Raw genomic sequence first — 14,658 nt, 5'->3', positions numbered from 1 at the left:
TCATTTTAATATGCTGATTTGGTGCTCAAAAAACATATTATTATCAATGATGAAAAAAGTTATTAATATTTTTGTGGAAACATGGAACTCTTTGAGAATTCTTTCAAAAGAAAAAGTTCAAAAGAACAGTATTTATTTGAAACATTTTTTTGTAACTATGAAAAAGACTTGGACTTGTATATATTTTTGACCCCAAACTTTTGATGATGTACGTGCTGACTTTGGATACTGTGTATTTCACTCTATTCCTCACACAATGCTATCATATGGCTCATATCAGAAAACTTAAAGACTACTTAAAGACATAAAGACTATTTTCAAATTGGGTTTAGTGTTTTTTGTTTTGTTTTGTTTTGCTTTGCTTTTTTCTTTCTCCTTTTAGGAGCTATACAGCCCCTGGTCACCATGAACATGTGAGTGAGTAAATAATGCCAGGATTTTCTCTCTATCTTTGACATTAAAGGCTGCATTTTCGATCTGCTGTTTCGGACGAGACGAGATGGGAAGTTTCATCCTCCAGGAGGGCCCGAGGGCAGGCCAGCATCAGGACGTAATGTGGGGCAGTGTGGAGTTAATCCGTGCAGTTTGGTCATCTGCCAGAACGGAGGCACCTGTGTGGACTCTGGATCCTCAGTGCAGTAAGACTTCCACTTCAGAACAAGCACCTGTTTGTGCGCGGGAATGACTGACAAACATTATTAATCATTTGTATCTGGCCTTCCCCTCCAGCTGTCAGTGTGTGTTTGGATGGAAAGGTGCTCTTTGCTCAGAGAAAGTGTCGTTCTGTGATGCTGAGCACATCCCACCGCCCTCCTGCGCTCGCGGCGCCGCCTGTGTGCCCCTTCCTGATGGATACACATGCCAGTGCCCCCTAGGCTCTGCTGGACTCTTCTGCCAGCAAGGTTAGACCACAATCAATCCCACCTCCAGGGAACCGCTCGGGGTCCTCAGTAGGGTTCAGACACGCATAGTGTAAAAAAGAAAATAAAGATAATAAAGTATGTTACAATTTGCAAATTGTATCATTCTGCTTTCTAAAGACCAGAGATTAATGATTAATAATTTTTTTTTTTTTTATTAACAGCCATATTTTTGCTTCTTTTTAGGTATATAGTAATTATGGGTAGAAAAAAATATACTATCCAGTTAATAGATATCATATATCATATCATATCATATGATATATGATATGATATAATATAATATTTACATGCATTTACAATTTTTTATAAATGTGTATAAAAATGTTTTTGAAGATCTCTTATTCTCACCAACGATGCAATAATTTGATCAAAAATACATTAAAACAGTAATATTGTAAAATAGTATGATGCATTAAAATAACTTTTTTTACTTTATTGTTTTAAGATGCCATTTATTCCTGTAGTGACAAAACTAAATAATGTTAATAATGCTTTTGTAGGATTCTTTAGTGAATAGAAAGCATTTGTCTTTACTGTCACTTTTGATCAATTTAATGCGTCCTTGCTGAATAAATCTATTCTTTTTCTATACGACAATGTGTATATATGTAATTAAAACATGCTAAAAAATAACTTGTTAAAAATAAACTTTTTAAAAATAAAAGCTAAATATTTTTACCTATTAAATTTCTCAAAAAAAAAAAAAAAAAACCCACTCCAATGCTCCACATTCAGATGTTCACTTTATAAAAGTCAAGAAGTTGTTTAAATAAGCTTAATAAAATTCAATGCTTTCGGGGTTCTCTTCATTTCTTTTTCAGCTTTATCAATCAGTGATCCTTTCTTCAGTGGGAATCAATCATCTTGGATGTCATTTCCTCTCATCAACATAAGACACAGAACTCATCTGCAACTGCAGTTTCAAACTCTTTCACCGGAGGGCATCCTGTTCTACACCGCACGCTACTTGAGCAGTCGGGCCGGTAAGACAGCATCTTAATTATGCAAAATTGAACAATTTAAGTGTATATTTAATACATATTCATATTTAAGATATGTTCAATAACAAAATGTGAACAAATGTGCTGTTAATTATCATTTATTCTCTCCCCATCCAAGGTGATTTCCTCAGCGTATCCCTATCAGCTGGATTTGTGCAGCTCCGCTATAATCTGGGAAATGAAACTATTGTATTACAATCTCCAAAAAGTGTAGACGTGACTGGCATGAGGTGGCACACAGTGAAGGCTGGTAGGGAAGGCAACCGTGGCTTCCTGATTCTAGACGATGAAGCTGTGACCAGGAACTCTTCGGAGGGCTCGACCACTCTGGATGTCGCCACAAATATTTTCATTGGCGGCGTGTCTTCCCTGAACACAGTGTCCCTGGATGCAACAGAGAAGAACCCGGTGGGATTCACTGGTGGCATTCGAGAGGTCATAGTCAACGGCCAGGACCTTGAACTTACAGAGACAGGCGCACTGGACGGAGCCAATGTTGGCGACTGGGACGGGACGGCGTGTGGATATAAGGTTTGCTTGAATGGTGGCTACTGCCATCCAGCAGGTCTTTCTTCATTCAGGTGTATTTGCCCCTCATTGTGGACCGGTTCACGGTGCCAGCAGTCGGTTCACTGTGTCAACAATCTTTGTCAACACGATTCTCTCTGTGTGCATAATACAACATCTGCTTCATATTCATGTATGTGTTCTTTAGGATGGATTGGGACTTATTGTGACCAAGAAGTTACGATGAGGACTTTAAGGTTTACTGGAAATTCTTATTTTAAATACAAGGATCCGAAGTACAACTCTAGGAATTTGATGTACACCGAGGTGTCACTGAATTTTTCTGCTTCAGCAGGGGATGGTTTGTTCCTTTGGATGGGGAAAGCAGAGAGTGAAGACGATGATCATCTAGCGGTTGGGCTGCAGGGAGGTTATCTTAAGGTTTCGGTCAATCTTGGTGAGAAAACCGCTCTTCCTCTTGTGTATCAAAACACTTTCTGCTGTAATCACTGGAATTACCTGTCTATTACTCACAACCGGACTCTCATCCAGGTCTATGTGAATGAGGAAAGAGTCATTTTTGAAGATATTGACCCCTTTGAACGGTATGTAGCGGTAAATTATGGAGGTGTGATTTATTTCGGGGGTTTTGAAATGAAAAGAGATGTGGCGTCAGTTACGTCTGGTGTATTTACTAAAAGGTTTGATGGGAGTATTAAAGATGTTTTGTTCTATCAGGACATCAGAGAGCTGGAGTTTCTACAAAACAGTGAAGGTTTTAATGTCTATCAAGGTGAAGAATAGAAAAAAATGACTGTGCTTATTGTTGATATCTTGATATTTGAGTTTAGATATTCACGTCTAGAATAGAATTATTTTCACAAATACATCCACAATGACGCAATCACAGTGCTCATTTTCAAGAGGTGAAATCTGTTGTCATGGTAAAATGTTCTGCAAGGTGGTAGGAATGATCATGCATCTAAGATGCTTATCAAGGTACACAAAACACACTACAAAAAATCATCTCAAAATCACCATACAAACGTGTTGTTTGAAGGAACGAAATGAAGAGATGAACACATGATAGCAGGACTGTTATATATTTGTGCCTCTTACTGAACTGCCAGTTGATATTTGTCCAGATTTATTCTTGTTTATGCCACAAAAAAATAAAAAATAAAAATCGTTCACAACTTTCCACTCTGCACTAACACAACTTGAGTATTTTAAAAGGGGGGGAAAAAATTATTTTAAATAAAATAATGGGGTGACCTTTCTGAATTTATGGATCAACTACTTGTAAAGGATTTTATTCTCAATGTCAAAACAAATGAACAAAACAGGGCCTTTTTGTCCATCAAAGGGTCAGAATGTCAAACTGAATGTTTTCATTTCTGAGATACAAGGTTTGCTGTTTTTGCTACCCTGTTAGTGAAGGTTAGGATGTCTAAATGCATTTAAAACCATATTCCATGTGTTGTTTAAAAAAAATAAAATCAGGGCTCACACTTGATACACTTCCTTTTCCCATAATGATCAATCTATAATAATCCTAAAATACTACCCCCAAAAGTAGTGTTATTTAATTGCTTTTTCATTGTTGTGAAATAAACCGTACCTTTTTCTGTGATCTCGTGTTTTTTTTTTAATTACAATGCATGACAATAAAAAAATGAGCCTCTTTAAGAAACAAAGACTTTAATTTCAGTCGCTTTACTAACAATAAAAACATTTTATTATGAACTGTACATAAACACAATGTGCTGAATATGCACATTTCTGTTGTGTGACAAGCCAAAATGTACAAAGAAATATTTGTCACCAGAAACATAGAAAATACTTAAGAAGCCAAATTTAGAAAAATTAAAACGGAAAAATAAAAAGTGAAGCAAAAGAAGCTGTTCTCATGAACCATGGGACGTTTTGTCTCATAGAACTTTGCGTACAACAGTAGTTTCATTTTTTTGATTACAACCAGCTGCTTGTGAAGACAATGTTAGTGGATAATTGTAAAGCCAGGTAGGGAAAAATGTACATTTTAAAAACAAAACAAATATCCCAAAAACCACCAACTAAAAATCTTGTACTAGCTGCTTTTCCATATAAAAATCATTTTGCAACTTTATAAATAGTTTTCTTCTACTGTTTGACAGATTTAAGGAAAGTGGAGCAGTTTGATGCCAAGATCACGAACGCCTGTCTCTCGAGTCTCTCCTGTGTTTCTCATAATCAGAATCCCGTCTGTGTTTGTCTCTGTCGCGGTAATGACTGCTGCTGTGGTGCCGCTCTCTCGGTCTGTCGTACCTGTCCTCTTTCGAGTGGCGCTCTTTATGACTGTGACTTCTGTCCCTGTGCTTTTCGCGGTCCCTGTCGTAGTGCCTGCTTTTGTGATGGTGTCTGTCATAGTGGTCTCTATCTCTATTGTCCTTCCTGTAGGTCTCATCGGACCTTCTGGACGGCTTGTCGCCCATGTCGCCATAGGACTTCTCTGAGCCCTTCTCGTCTTTGCTGAGGGGCGAAGAGGTCGGCAAGCTGGACTCGTATGTCAGAGGTGGCGCAGGGAGCGTTTGGGGAGGGACGGTTTGAGACCAAGGTGGAGCGAGCATGTGAGGATCGCTTTGAGGGAACATCTGTGGAGGAGGTGGACCAGGAGGAAACGGGAAAGGCGGAGGAACCTGTGATTGAAGGGGTAAGAAAGGGACAGGATTGGCTGGAGGAGGATAATATTGGGGATCAGGTGGACCAGCATGATATGAATGAAAAATCAGGGCTGGACTATATACTTTAGGGTTAAAAGAAGAGGTCCTGGACTGCTTGGGACCTTCGTTTTTCCCAATGGAGGAGATTGTCGTGATGGCTTGGATGTCCTCTATGGCTTTGCTCTCTTGAGGGGGTTGCACCGATGGTTGCTGAGTAACTTTCTTTTCTGAATTACTTTCTGGTTGTTGAGGTTTCAACTCGGTATGTTCAGCTGATGAAGATGGTGTCTTTAAAATACCAGATGTCTTCAAAGACTTGGTGGGACTTGATACGGTTTCGTTTTTGGGGACAGAGCTAGAGGCGTCATTGACAGAATCTTTCAATGCATCCGATGAAGTGGTTTCGCTTGTTTCTTGACTAGCTGGTGCAGCTGTGCTGCCGGACACGGACTCATCTTTGGGTTTAGCGGCCGTGAGAGAAGACAGGAAACTCTCTGTTGAAACATCTGCAGGTTTGTCACTCAGAGAAAGAATGACTCCACTCTCTTTCTTTTCTGAGTTGGTCTCCAAACTCGAGCTGGGTGGCGCCTGCTCCGTTTTTACAGCTTTGGGGTCTTTTTTCTTGATAATGAAGCGATCAAGTCGAGGAGCGGTGGCTGTAGGTTTAGGATGGCTGTCTGCATGGTTTCCATTATCAACAGCTGGAGTCTTGGTTACCGTTGTTGTAGAATCACTCTTCACAGTGTCGCTCGAAGACGATGCCGCATTTCCAGGCAACTTCAGCACCCCGGGAAGAAAGCGCAAAGAAACATTCTCTTCTGTCTCAGTATCCAATATAGGTTCTTCAACGACGGACTTAATTAAGTCTGCAGTGTCTTTTTTCCGTGTGCTCGCCAGAACACTGATAAAACTTCGCTCCGCATCTTGAGCCGCAGGAGCTTTCTGTGGGTAATCGACATGAGGTTTGCTTTCTGCCAAGAAACTTGGAGCTTCACTGACATCGCTTGGCAGGATTACCCCAAAGTCTCTTTTCGGTCTCTGGCGGATGACCAATCCGAGAAGTAGATTGGGACGATTAGTCTCCAGCCCTACAATGTGAAGTGCCACAATTAATATCAAGATTTTGTCACAAAAAATAATGCGGATCCTACAAATGAACCTGCAAAGAAAGTCTTACCTGGACCATCAAATGGAACAATCTGATGGGGAATTTTTTCCGTGGAGCCGAGAGGAATGAGATACATGTCTTTAACTTGTTTGCGGTTGTTGGCGACAACACCATATCTTCTTCGGCTGCTAAAATAGGCGTACAACAAAGTATACGAGATCTCATCTTCTTCGGTGTCAGGGGAGAAACGAATAACACATATTTCCTAGGGGGGAAAAAAACGTAAAGTCACAAACAGTAAATACAAATGGTCACTTGCAGAGTGTGACAAATCCAAGAATAAATCATTCTCACCTTTGTCCCGGAAGCACGGATTTTCTCAACATAATCCCAGACTATTTGAGGGGAGATTCGTCCACCTACTTGGACGTTGTCTGGCAAATCCTGCAGACACGATTCAAAATGTTTCTAATGTATCAGCTCATATGTATAAATGAAACATTTAGGATGTTTCAAAATGTCTGATTGCCAGTTTACCTGTGTAAGTTGGTCCAGTATTCCAGAGACAGGATAAGCTTTTGTTAGAAACCTCGCCACAGCTGGCATATCAACAAAGCCGCTCCACAGACTTTCCAAACTGCTGAGGAAAGTAGCTGAATCTTCTTTGCTACTCAGACTATCTGACCTATTAAAGCAACAATTTCATAATGTCATTTAAAATCTTGTTTTCAAAAAATGTGACCCTGGACCACAAAACCAGTAATAAGGGTCAATTTTTTGAAATTGTGATTTATACATCATCTAAGCGCTGAATAAATAAGCTTTCCATTGATGTACGGTTTGTTGGGATAGGACAATATTTGGCCGAGATAGAACTCGGCCATTAAGACAACTCGGATTAAGATACAAATCATTTGCTTAATCAGGAATCTTACCTGGATTCGGGCAAAAAATTGAGGAGACCTTCCTCCATGGCTCTTAAAGACAGATCATCTATCAGTGCTGATGTAGGTGTAGTTGTGGAGTGCTGAGATTCATCTGTCGTACTAGACTGCCTCCTCACAACTGTTGTAGCCACTTTTACCACCTTTATAGCGGCTTCCTCTGTAGGTGGAGCCATGCGACCTTTAGAAAAACATTAAAAAAAATCATGGTAAGTTAACTGTACCATAAACATTCTGTAACTCTGAAAACTTCACTAATAACTACTTTTGCAACTTTGACAAGTTCTTTTTAACATGCGAAGTGGGAGATTCTTAATGGACATAATTTATCAGACTAATTATGATTTATTTATTTTTTTTGTGCAAAAAAGCTTTGCTTTTTGAAAAAAAGCTAACTTGAGTAGACCCAGGATACTTTTTAGTTTAGCATGATATAACCCATTTAATTCTTCACCAGAAAAAAAAAACATTTTCAGAACTTTATTTGAACTCAGAAAAATGTTTTACCTGTGCAGATTTTGCAGTTGAGGTCAAATAGATGAGACTTGTGCAAGTTGGTGGTATCTACAGATTTCTTAGGACTGTCAGCTTTGGTCTCAGGGGGTTTTTCTTCAGGCACTTCCGCAGCTTTCGGCACAGGCTCTGGCTGAAAACACAGAGGAAAATTTAGAAAGCAATTTTCTTTTTCCTTGTTGGAAAATATAACAAAGCTGCACAGAATGGAGCATAATGTGTCCCCAATCTCACCTCAACCTCTATGGCCTCTGGTGCCTTGGCAGGCTCCTGATTCTCAATTTCAATTTCCCCTTTATGGGTGATTTTAGTGATAGGACGTCTCTCTGCCTCTCTCTGTTCTTTCTCAATCATTTCAATCGTCTGCCAGCAAAAATAGCAATAGGGTTAACAATCAAAATTCTGAATTCAAAATCAAAATCTGAACGACTATGAAATGACTTTTCTGATGGACAAATAAATGTTGTTATTTCCTGCTGCGTATTTTACTTTACTAATGAAGTGAAACGCTTTGCAAATGGCATTGTTGTTTAATAAAAAAAATACATTGTGAGATTTTAGAAATGCAACACAGCTGTACTAACATGTCGGTTCTCTCTTTGTCTCCAAGCAGCCAGTTCCTTAGAGGCCAGCTCTTCTGCAGTCATACGCACCAAATCTGCAGGGGAAACTTCCCCCTTGAGCACTCGCTTGAATAACACCTGCAAAAGAACATTTATTTTCATTAACATTGCATTAGATTTTTAGAAGTGAAAATAGGTAAACAGTGAAAATATACTGCACAGACATAAACATGTCAAATATGAAATCGTATTTTACAATAGCCTATTGTTGCAAGATTGTTTTATCATATGCTACTGAAAAACGATCATTATATTACCAAAAATAATGTTAAATTACTTACATTATTTTTTGCATCTTTCAGATTGAAAGTCAAACTTCTGTATTTATTTTTGTATTTGCTGTCAACGCCCTGAAAAAGAGCAAAAAGCTCTTTCTCCGTTCTTCTGGCCAACTCAGCAGGCTTGTCCAATGAAATCTTCATATCAGCATCCTTCAGTCTGTAAGATAAAAGGATAACATTACACACTTAATATACACAAGAGGTAGCTTTGTTTCAACAACTAAGGAAAAGCTATTGACTAACTTTACTGGTAATCTAGCAAAAACCACATTCTCACACACACCGTTTCAAAAGAATCTCCTCCAGTGAGTCCCGAACACTTCGCCTGATTTGTCCAGTGGACGGTTTCTTTGAGGTCACAGGTGATATTTTCAATTTCTTCGCCACATGCTTCACACTTGGTCCTGCAAAAATGTAACTCAAAATTATTAATGTATATCATTTTGTATTCATTTACAATGAATAAGGACAAAACAAAGGAATAATTGTATTAATATTTGATCATTTTATGAATAAATTGACTATATATATATATATATATATATATATATATATATATATATATATATATATATATATATTTTTTTTTTTTTTTTTTTTTAATAACATTAATCACTTAAAAATGTTCAATGTAAATACTATATAAAATAACCATTGGAAACATTTATACCCTTTGATGCTGAATCTTCTGACGGTCGTCGTTCTCCAACATCCTATGTTAAAAAGTAAATGTAAAAAAAATTAATAAATACTACAATATAGCAGTGAAAACTGCAATTTGAGCCAAACAAAGTGGCCATATCACTGGTAGTTGTATGTGAGTGTATAACACACCTATCCATGTGACACTGAGTGAACTAACTCTAGCCCCTTTACACCCATGTGTTCGTAATATAGAGAAGCAGATATGTACAAACCCTTTTAAAGAAAGCTGGTGGCTACCACACAAATCAAAAGCTAAATCAGAAAGGGCAGAACAAAATATATATGTAAATCTGCCATAAGCAATCAGCAAATACAACTTTTGTTTTTGCACTAGGTTGATATAGGACGAATCGGATCCCATGTTCTTTCCAATTAAAAGGGTCATATTGTACATTTGTATTATTTTTTCCCCCTTGAAGTGCAATTATAATGTTTTAAATTTGTGTATCAGTTTCCATTAGTACAAACTCTTAATTCCTTTAATACCCTTTGATTAATATGATTTGAGGCAAAGACATGCTAATATTAATTTAGCAGCCTCTTGTCTTTATAACAATTTTAGGCACAAACTCAAGTTTTCACACGATTAAAGTGAAAGTTATTGCTTACTTTCATTTATGTCAGTTACACAACACTTTAGAAGTAAAAATAAAGATAATTAAAACAACTTTCTTCAAACAATAAATACTTTCTACAACTTTTGTTGTACAACTACAACAAAAATTTTATGTTGACAAATGCATATATTTTCATCGACTATGCATGTAATCGTATTATTTAGCAGTCTACTACAGGATGACTTGTTTGCTTACTTTTCGGAAGGGTCGTATTCCACCTGCGGTGACCGACTGCTGGGGTCTCTGTTTTTGCTTAGCAGATAACTTATCATCTGACTGCTCTGTGGCTTGAGCACCGGTTTTCCCTTCCTCTTCCGCACAGCACTTCAAGCACACATACTCCTGGTCCTCCTTTTCCATCTGCTGAACTTTAGCCAGATCCAGACCCACACAATCCCCGTGAAACCAGTCATCACAGCGGCCGCAGCCCACCATGAACCTAATCAAACAAACAGACAACAGCAGTGTTGATGAAACTCAGGTCTGTCTTCAGCCTATCGATCTCTGCTCTTAACCGCTAGAATATAAATAACTTTTAAAAAGTGTCATCTTCAGCAGTGTTTTTGTCTTATTTTCCATTGAAAATGTTTAAAGATTCTTAAATCAAGATACATGTACTTAAGAAAATTACAGTCATGATTTATGAGAGACTGGTCAACATGAAGTAAGTTTATAATTAAAACAAAAACAAATGCCAATGGATGCAAAAATCAACATAATTCAAAGGGGAAAAAAGTTTTCATACCCCTTTGGCAGAGGTTTGTTCTTATTTAGGCATCTCAATTCATTTTGTTCAATTTCACAGAAAATGACCATGCGTTCAGTCTGCATCTCAAGTAAATGCATCTTGATTTAAGGATGTTTAGATTTCTGCATTGGAAAACAAAAACATACAACATAAATGCCTTGACTTTCTGCACTGATTTAACAGAACTTAAGAGCTTTATACGAGCCACAGAAACACATTGTCTAAATACAATAAAACACTAAGACTATTGATTTTAATGGCTACAAATGAATTTAGGTACCACAACTTTATATAATGTAGAGTATGAACAATGAGTATTCATTTTACTAAAGATTACATTTAACAGGGTTATTAAATTATTAGTGTTTTTAAAGATTAAGGGCCAGATTTACTAACAGCTTGCACCAGCGCAAACCCTCTTTTGGCATTAAAAACTATTGTCAGGATTTAGTAAAGATGTGCAGTGAAAAATTAGCAATTAAAATGGATGGACAGTCATTTTGGCAGCTGACCTACTAAGTTTTGCGGTAGTCAATTTACTGGTATTTGAGCCATTATCTATTATCTAATTTGCTCTGCTTGTTTGTGACCTTACGCTAATTTTCACTGCTCTTGGTAGACTGCATTGTGTTAGATGATGAAAAGGTGATCTAGATCTAAAAACAGGTTAAATTAGCATGCTCAATTAAACAGCTTTAAAATTATACAGAAAACAATGTATTGACCTATGACCATTTGAATGAATTTAGAGATAAAAGTTGACATACCGGTTGTTGTGAGCTTTCTTGCATAATCCACAGTGCTTGCTGGGATCCCACACGGTCTCGCTTTCAGGAGGAGGCTCGCCCTCAGCTTCCTTCTTCACCACAGGGGCATTATCAGGGATAAACAGCTGCGGCTCCTCTATCGAGATACTCCTTGAGTTTCTACTCTTGTGTCTTTGCTGGATCTTCTCTGGCTTCTTGATCTTGACCTTCTCCTGCTCCTCTTCTCCTTGGCTGTTTGTCACAGGTGGGTTTGTTTTGTTTACAGGAGCAGGAGGATTTTGTGGCTTTTTCGAAGCTTGAGGAGACTGGACTGACTTAACACCTGGACCAGAATCAGATGACAATTTTCTGCTGACAGTCGGGGACACCGGGACAGGTGGGTTTAAGGTTTGGTTCACAGGATGTCCATCTTGAATCTTTTGTAGTTTTGAGGGTGATTTAGGAGTGACTGGCCCACCTGGGTGTTTCAAGCCCACCTTAACGGGCTTTCCTTTGAGACTCTCTGGGTGGCCTGTATCTATCTTTTTGTCTCTGGGATGTCTAGATACTTTCTGCATGAGCCCTGGCCTGGTGAGATGAGGTGGTTTATTTTTGGCAGCAGACAGAGCCTGTTTGTGTTTCAGAAGCTTTTTGACTGCAGGTTGAACCGCTGTGCCATTCTTGTTCCCTGTTTTTTGTGCGCTTAGCTTTCGGATCTTGATTTGGTCATTCTTTTTGGCGTCTGCTGGTGTGGCGTTTTCCACGCTAGGCTTGAGCGACATGGTGCTGTTAGTGTCCTGTACTTCATTAGGGTTCACATAGGGCCCAAAATCCATTGGCATGTCGTCACTAGTTGACTGGTCAACACTCACTTCCCCAACAACCTCTTGTGCAGAATTAGTAACTTCTTGTGTGCCATCTTCTTGATTTTGTCCCAAATCAAGTGCAAGGCTATCAGCAGCGACAACATCATCCTGGAAGCCCAGAGACTGAAGAGCACTTGTGCTAAACGATCCAAATGCTTGCGATGGGCCAGGAAGCAGTTCGATTTTATAGCCCCCGACGGTAACAGTTAATCGACGTAACACAACTACCGGATTCATAGAGGAGTCGACCTCATGGACTCCAAAACGACGGCTGAGTAGGGCTTCCCTTTTTGCATCAAGGCTTTTATCTCCACCTGGGTTTCTGCTACATGTTGACTCTTGCTTGTTACTCTCGGCTGCTTTTCGCGCAGGACCTGGGCGTCTGCCTTTAACTCGACCGCGGCTTGCTGAGAGAGAAAAATGGTTTCAATACTCTCACAGTGGAAAAACAGAACAGATGAGCAGTCAAACAGAACAGATGAGCAGTCAAACACAGCAAATGGGCAAAAATATTGGTTTCAGAAGACCAAATAACTTTTTTTAAACCAAATAATAGGCTTTATTAATATCCCAATACAGACATTTAAACCATATCAAAGGAGACCAAAAGGAGGGTGAACTGGGAAAAACTGTCAAATATTTTTAATTTAAAAAAAAAATAATAATTCTGTCCAAATAGCGCAAGTCACTCGCAGCATCTTGAGAAAGAGAAAAAACATTAAGCATCTTGATTAAACGTCTAATAGTTTTAAACCAAAGTAAAAGTTGCTAAGTCTTAGACCATCTTAATATGTCACTTATATGGACTATATGCGCCATTTAAAAAAGTTTTAATTAAAGAAAAAAAATATATATATATTTTTTTTTTTTTTTTTTTTAAAGATTGACCTAAGTTTAAAAGTTAAAATTGTTTTTTATTTCACTAAGAATTTAATTGATTTTTACTTGTAGACTAAAAAATGTTGGACAGCTGCAAACAATCAGTGAACTAATTAGGGTTACTTCTGAATCTTTATTGCATGCTGATTCAACGCAATCCAGCTGTGTTCATTTTGTTATGTGTACCTGTTTGTCTCCTCTGTAACTGTCTTCTGCCTTGTGGGAAGCTGGACTGACTGTGTTCTCCATCAGATGGACTCTGACTAACACCTGCTGTTGTCATGTCATGATCTGCAGCTGCAAAACACTCAGACAAAGTAGTTAAATTACAAACCTTCTTCTAAATTAAAGCACAAACAGACTTCAAAAGCAACTACTGTACCTGTTGAGCTCCCAAGCTTAAAACTGACGTCTTCATTTTCTAAGAGATGAAACTGGGTGCTAGCAGATCCAAACATGGGATCTTTGTCACTGAGCATGTTCTTCAGTGAATCTTCGGGTTGGCCGTGACCTGCTTCAAACTCATCACTAGCTTCACATTCCAGGTTCTGTCCGAGCAGTAAGGAATCATCCAACTGGTCACTGGGAACCAGATGATTGAATGGACCACCAACTATATCCATGAATGCCTGCACTGTATGGTTTGCTCTGGAAGAGTAAAACGGGTAATTGTTATACATGTATCTTGAACACTGCATTAGCTTCTAATGTTGAGTATTTTGACTCTTTGCTTTGCTTCTTTTGTCAAAAAAAAAAAATATATACTTTCCACACTTTATAAAATGTAGCATGTTTGGTGTATTGCAAACTATAGTGTTTGTATTCACAGACATAGGGTAGCCAGGGGCTAGTTGTCACAGTGGCTGTCTCTCAGTAACTACCAGCTTTCAAGTCCAAAGTCCAATTGCAAAAAAAGTTTATTTACTCTAGCAGTGGGTTTTGAATGTTGTAGGCAACAGTGTTCAATACCTTTGGCAACATAACATTAAAACTTTTTTTTTTATTTGTTTTTTGGAGCCAAAGTCAAGATATACAACTAAATTAAGTTTTAGAGTTTTAACACATTCTGGATACTTTTTATTTTAAGGTGTCTTGTTACAGTGTAATTATACAAATAAGTACTGAGTAATATTAATTGACTACATGTACTTACTATATGGTTAAGGTTTGGATTAGGGTTTAGTTTAGGGTTACTTGCATGTAATTATGCATAATTTGTTATTATAATAGTATGTACATGTAACGTAACAAGGACACCGTAAAATAAAGCGTTACCAGCATTTCTTTTTTCAGCTGCATTACGGCTTGGAGAAACACTTTCATTTATTTTAAATGCCATAAAACTTGAAACAACTTTACGAAATCAAGTTATATGCCTACACATACGTTAAAAAAAAACTACTCTAGGAAATATTCACTAAAATATAAAAGTGTGACAACTAGCCCCGCTCTCCCCTACTTGTAATAACACAGCTACAGAAATGCTTGTCAAATG

The 14,658-nt window shown here is 38.1% G+C and overlaps 2 protein-coding genes across 2 annotated transcripts in view; one reads left to right on the top strand and one right to left on the bottom strand.

Annotated features, from left to right (window-relative positions):
- eys (eyes shut homolog) overlaps window positions 1-3,993 on the top strand; it is a 209,067-nt gene extending 205,074 nt beyond the window's left edge. Inside the window, exons 43-46 of the mRNA XM_058795808.1 lie at window positions 464-638; window positions 730-902; window positions 1,745-1,906; window positions 2,043-3,993. Of these exons, the coding sequence (XP_058651791.1) occupies window positions 464-638; window positions 730-902; window positions 1,745-1,906; window positions 2,043-3,235 (1,703 nt within the window). The 3' untranslated portion in view covers window positions 3,236-3,993. The remainder of the gene's footprint in view (window positions 1-463; window positions 639-729; window positions 903-1,744; window positions 1,907-2,042) is intronic.
- A 135-nt stretch (window positions 3,994-4,128) lies between these two features.
- phf3 (PHD finger protein 3) lies at window positions 4,129-13,786 on the bottom strand. The gene is made up of 15 exons (XM_058795810.1): window positions 13,546-13,786; window positions 13,350-13,460; window positions 11,440-12,691; window positions 10,120-10,363; window positions 9,273-9,315; window positions 8,886-9,006; window positions 8,603-8,759; window positions 8,283-8,399; window positions 7,933-8,061; window positions 7,693-7,831; window positions 7,177-7,366; window positions 6,779-6,926; window positions 6,596-6,685; window positions 6,311-6,506; window positions 4,129-6,221 (listed from the first exon to the last, which is right to left on the bottom strand). Exons 1-15 carry the CDS (start codon window positions 13,784-13,786, stop codon window positions 4,621-4,623), a joined length of 4,779 nt encoding a protein of 1,592 aa, XP_058651793.1. The 3' UTR covers window positions 4,129-4,620.
- Window positions 13,787-14,658: the final 872 nt, after the last annotated feature.

This window comes from Onychostoma macrolepis, chromosome 13, assembly GCF_012432095.1.
Source record: "Onychostoma macrolepis isolate SWU-2019 chromosome 13, ASM1243209v1, whole genome shotgun sequence".
Lineage (NCBI taxonomy): Eukaryota > Metazoa > Chordata > Actinopteri > Cypriniformes > Cyprinidae > Onychostoma > Onychostoma macrolepis.
The sequence above is the reverse complement of the archived record's forward strand: the minus strand, read 5'-3'. Positions and strand labels throughout refer to the sequence as shown.

What these genes read in the sequence shown, in the direction of transcription:
- phf3 (XM_058795810.1), bottom strand. Translation starts at nt 13,786, where the DNA reads ATGGATATAGTTGGTGGTCCATTCAATCATCTGGTTCCCAGTGACCAG. An exon ending in GTTACAGAGGAGACAAACAG is followed by an intron (nt 12,692 to 13,349) that starts GTACACATAACA and finishes TTTCTCTCTCAG; the next exon opens with CAAGCCGCGGTCGAGTTAAA. An exon ending in AGAAGATTCAGCATCAAAGG is followed by an intron (nt 9,007 to 9,272) that starts GTATAAATGTTT and finishes ACATTTTTGCAG; the next exon opens with GACCAAGTGTGAAGCATGTG.